This window comes from Orbicella franksi, chromosome 3 (assembly GCF_964199315.1).
Source record: "Orbicella franksi chromosome 3, jaOrbFran1.1, whole genome shotgun sequence".
NCBI classification, from domain to species: domain Eukaryota; kingdom Metazoa; phylum Cnidaria; class Anthozoa; order Scleractinia; family Merulinidae; genus Orbicella; species Orbicella franksi.
Genome location: NC_138147.1, coordinates 5,815,567 through 5,820,674, shown reverse-complemented (window position 1 = coordinate 5,820,674; position 5,108 = coordinate 5,815,567). Strand labels below are relative to the sequence as shown.

Genomic DNA, 5,108 nt, shown 5'->3' with positions numbered 1-5,108 from the left:
CTTCTGGAATACATATTTTAGTTCATTGTATATAATAATAATAATAATAATAATAATAATAATAATAATAATAATAATAATAATAATAATAATAAAATATTTATATAGTGCCAATATCCTAAAAGTTCAAAAGGTAAAAGATATATAATTTATATATTCCACTTGTGATTTGTATCTTTATATAATATTTAATATCTTCACTACGGCATTCTAAATACTATGTGAAAATAGACATATATTGCAGATTACTAGTTTGAGACATTATGTAAATTTACATTAAATCAAACTTTTAATCCCTTCGGCTTCCCTAAACCTGACAGCTGTTTTTCCAATTTTGGATCTGCTTGTCTGAGAAGGAATACTCTATCTCTGTATGTGTCAGAGTAGTTAGAATTTGCGTGGTACGACAGTATATGCATCCTACATGGTAGCATTATTTATCTTTCTGTGATAAGAATAAATGTGAACTCATTGTACCTTTACCTTGAAAATGTTTTTTTAAGGATTCTGTACAATACTTTCTTGCCAAACTGAAGGCCTTGATAAATTATGATTATAAACTGCAGTTAATGATGATCTTGCTGGTTTCTGACTCTGTTGAGAAAGAGAGCTTTGCGGAGCAAGATAGTCCCCAGGGATGAAGAATTGAAGCCATATACTTCGCTTTCAGAAAAAAGTATTTCTGTTGTTTATTCTTAGAGTGACAAGATTTACATATGTATGCTAAATAAAGGTCATTAGTACTTACCAAAGAAAGGTAAATGGTTTAACTAGTGCAAATGGAAAATTGTGTATCTTTAGTAAAAGAATATGGCATACACTGTATTTGAAAAATGTCTGAAGTAAACAAATCTATTTAGCTATGCAGAAGTGAAGAGAATCTGCCAGGACAAGACTTTTTAATTAAAATGTCAACTGAACGAACATTTAATGCTGGGTGCCATCTTGCACCTGTTCATCCATTGTGCTTGGCATTATTTTTCACATCCTGGTTGTAATTAACTGAATATTTTAAAACACATTTTACTGCCCTTTTAAAATGTCTCAACATTCACTCAGCTGAATTATATTCAGATTGAAGTAACTGGTCTTTGTAGTTAAGTAGAAATTATTAAATAAATGACATTTATTTTTATATGTCAACATTACTGTATATGGAAATGAGTCGATTATTGAATTCAAATGGCCTAAAAGAGATTTATTACCACAAAAAAATATCCATTAAATCACACATTTCAGTCTAACAAATAAATGTTCAAACGAGGCACAAGAATGGTAAATAAATGCATTGGTCTTTATGGTTTTAACACTTGCATATTTTGTTTATTTGTAGCAGAGTGTTAAACTGAGGATTTCACAAATAAATTGCAGTGCTAAAGTAAGGTTAACTCTGATCTTGTCTTATGGGGGTTAATCACTCTTGACCCTTTCTCTCAAAAGTACTCTTCTTAAAATCTGTGATTCTAAAACTGTTTTAAATGGCTTAATAAAAAATTAATCCCAAGTCAGCTCTGCAAGACTTTTTATTATGTTTTAAGAACCCTACAATAATCTAGGAGTGGGAGACATAACAGACTTAAGGATGTACAATTTCACTCCTATTCTGCATATAAATAAATAAAATGTAAAATTTCCAAAATTTTTATAACTTACTAAGATGCTTATTTTCCAACTTTAGTGGAATCAGTTGACACCTGTCTCTTTCCCAACGACCCACACTGAGTTGAACTAACCTTGAGTGGTGATAGTTAAAAAAAAAGTTAAATCGAGTTTCTGCCGAAAGAGTTAATTTCACTATTTTTGCCCATCCAGAAATCATGCCAGATCACCCATTGCAAGTCCCTCATGAGTAGATTTATTTTCACAAGCTGAGTGCTTCTTAATGGAAGGGGTTTTGGTCACAAAATTGGTTGGACTTGTGTTTCCAAGGAACAATGCAAATTACACTGAGGAAGTCCATTTTGAGAGTTACTTGACAAATGGCAAGTGCTGTCAAAATTTAGTTTCTAACACTAACAACTCATTATCAGTTCATGCTACAATCCTTGTATCAAAAATCTGCCCTAAGATGCAACTTTTTGCAAAGTCTTAACACATTCTCTACATGAACATTACCTTCGATAGCAAAAATCGACAGTTAAGCTACTTGTTCTTTTACACCACATGAAGCACTAGTTGAAGATCTGGCATATACCATTGAAAAGATTATATGCCTGACATGTTTCTTTCAGCTTAAGCTATAAAACATCAAGTCAAGAAGCACAACAGTTTTTGGAATACCTTCCCTGATTTTAATACTTTTTAATTCTATTAATTATATAATTTACAATAATAAAATTATTACAGTCAAACCTCCTGTCGCTAGACACCACACCTAAGCCAACGCTGTCCCAACTACACACTAACAACTCATCAGTACTCACCTCTATGCAGATGCTTATTCTGGCATCATTGGTGTTTGCATGCAGGAGGTTTTACTGTTACCATAAATATATATATTTTTTAAATTTAATATCCTTTCAAGAACATTTATTTTGAGGGCAATTCAATGCTGTAATTCCACCAAACCTGAAAAATTTTCTGGGTGCAAAAATTTGTTTTAAAAATGATTCCTTAAATTGTGCACAATTTCATTTGAGAGATATATCTGTTGGCTTCAATGATATGATACTCAGGACATCTGTACTTAATAACCTTGTTACTTACACCTATGTCTTTTGTATGACCAATAGCATTAAATTTAAACATAAAACTAGTATTCATTAGTCAAGAGCAGTTTTCAATTAAGTTTTGTAAAACCAATGTAACCACTCTAGCCAGTCACAACGGACACAGACAATCCAGTGAACCAATCAAAACTTGACAATAAATACTCTTACACGTAACTGATGCAAAGGATGGGAAAACATGTGAGCAAGTTATGTTTGGTTTTGGTTTTGCTTCTGACTGGATGAAAAGGTGGTGGGATTTTGTTAATCTAATCATGTAGTGTAGTCATGCAAAACCAATAATTATTACTTTTTGCCACTTAAGTGAAAACTGCTCCACCAATATAGGAACAAGTTTAGTATTGTTTAGCATCAGAAATCTACCATAATTTATTAATCTTGGAAATATGAGCTAGCCATAAAGTGATTAATTATTCAAAAAATGTCATGTACAGCGTCATGATAAAACAAACATTTACACCATTAGTGCAAAATCATTCCATAACAGTTTAAGTTCACAACTGATATAAGTTTAATTATTCTTCTTAAATATGAATTCTCTTGCTGAAAGTCTTTGAGTGTCAACAAAAATATTCCTGGATTGTTGCCCCGTGTGTGGCAACCACAGTTATATTAGACCTTTGGGCTAACAGCTCACAGGCACTTCTATAATGATATGTATAATCAGTGTCTTTATGTAGAAGTTTCCTTTAGAGTGCTGAGGTTACAATTTTTTTATCCACTTCATATACTACATGTGGCCTTATTCGTCGCATTGTCCTTCCCGGCAAACAATGTGGGACATGACACCATGAGGGCATAATGTCCAGGCAGGCCTCTCGGAATTTGCTAATCCGAATATAATAAATGATGGGCTTTAAAGTAGAGTTTAAGTAGGCTATTAATATGACCACAACATCCGCGGTGTAGGACAGCGAATCTGCATATCCTTTGACGAGAAGGTGAAACCGGATCACCGTGTACGGCGTGCCACAGATCACGAATAAAATAAATAGGATTAATATGGTGGTAAAGGCTCTTGTTTTAAAACTGTAGTCGATGTTCATTTTGCCTGGTCTATGCATTTTCGTCATAACACCTCCAGGTACAGGCGGGTGATTCTGAATGCGTGTCGAATTTCTTCGCACCGTTCTCAGAATAGAACCGAAGCAATATCCCATTAGAAGAAGCGGAACTGAGAAAGTTGAAGTAAAGAAAAACAGCCCATACGATAAATCAACTGCGTCTTCACTAGGCCATTGCAGGGAGCACTGAATTTGACCAAGCTCAAAGCCATATTTACCCCAACCAAATAGTGGCGGTAAAACCACTACAAAAGACGAGAGCCATGAAATTACGATGTATATTTTTGCCTTCCGCGGAGTTAAAGTGTCTTTCCGCTGAACGATTATCATAAATCGGTCCACTGAGATCGTCAGCAACACGAACGTGCCTTCTGTCACCAAGAAGCTAAACAAAATGGCATTTATTTGGCAAAACACATCGCCAAAAAGCCACCTCTGCGCGATGAGGGAGATGACAGCAAACGGCATACACAAAGTTGCCGTGAGCATGTCCGCCATAGCCAACGTTGCCAGTAAAATGTTGATGGCGGATCGCATAGCCGGTTTCTGATAAACGATGTAGCAAACGACCGAATTCCCCAGAACACTGAGAAGAAACATTAAAATAAACAGAAAACCCAGTGACACGACGCATCCCGAAGAAAATCCCGAAAAATCAGAGGTATTAACTTGATCTGTGTTCGAAATATTGCTTGCATTCGCATTGGAAGACACTGTTCCGTTCACCATCACATGTGAAGAGCAGGTTTTTCACTCTGATGGGAGTACTCTATTTCCCACTGTTGCATCAAGAAATGTCTCCTTTCTGACTGTACAAATTTACGTGATAAACAAGAACCGCCACCGCTGACAGTGCAATATAACACAAGGAAAATTTAAATTAAATGGTTGCTTTTTCGTCGCTTTGACCGTGTTTGTTTTGTACCTTATTTAACCGCTGTCAGTCGAAGCTAATTTTCCAGTTTTGACTGCGTAATTCTAATACCATTCCAAACAAAACCATGACTACGGGCTGCATTTTAAAGAACCTGCTGTTTAAATAGCAAACGGCAGATGTTTAGTGGAATCTTCTCATAATCAGCGAGTCGCCCACGGCAAAAACGAACTTAAGTGCTTTGCCATCTTGTAAACCGAAACTCAGAGTCATCAACAGCGTCTGGATGCACCTTTTGTTCTCCAACTTTGCATGTAAATGTAAGTAAATAGAAAAAAGACGCGGTTTCGTTTACAATCTGTTACAATATTCTCTCTTTCCAAGCTGCACATGCCGTCATGAGCCCGCACAAATTACAGCGGCAGCCTTGAAACTTGTTTT

General features: G+C 35.3%; 1 protein-coding gene across 1 annotated transcript; it reads right to left on the bottom strand.

Moving 5' to 3' along the window:
• Positions 1 to 1,505: 1,505 nt before the first annotated feature.
• LOC145480884 (high-affinity lysophosphatidic acid receptor-like) lies at positions 1,506 to 5,093 on the bottom strand. The gene has a single exon (XM_081459221.1). It carries the CDS (start codon positions 4,520 to 4,522, stop codon positions 3,419 to 3,421), a length of 1,104 nt encoding a protein of 367 aa, XP_081315347.1. The 5' UTR covers positions 4,523 to 5,093; the 3' UTR covers positions 1,506 to 3,418.
• Positions 5,094 to 5,108: the final 15 nt, after the last annotated feature.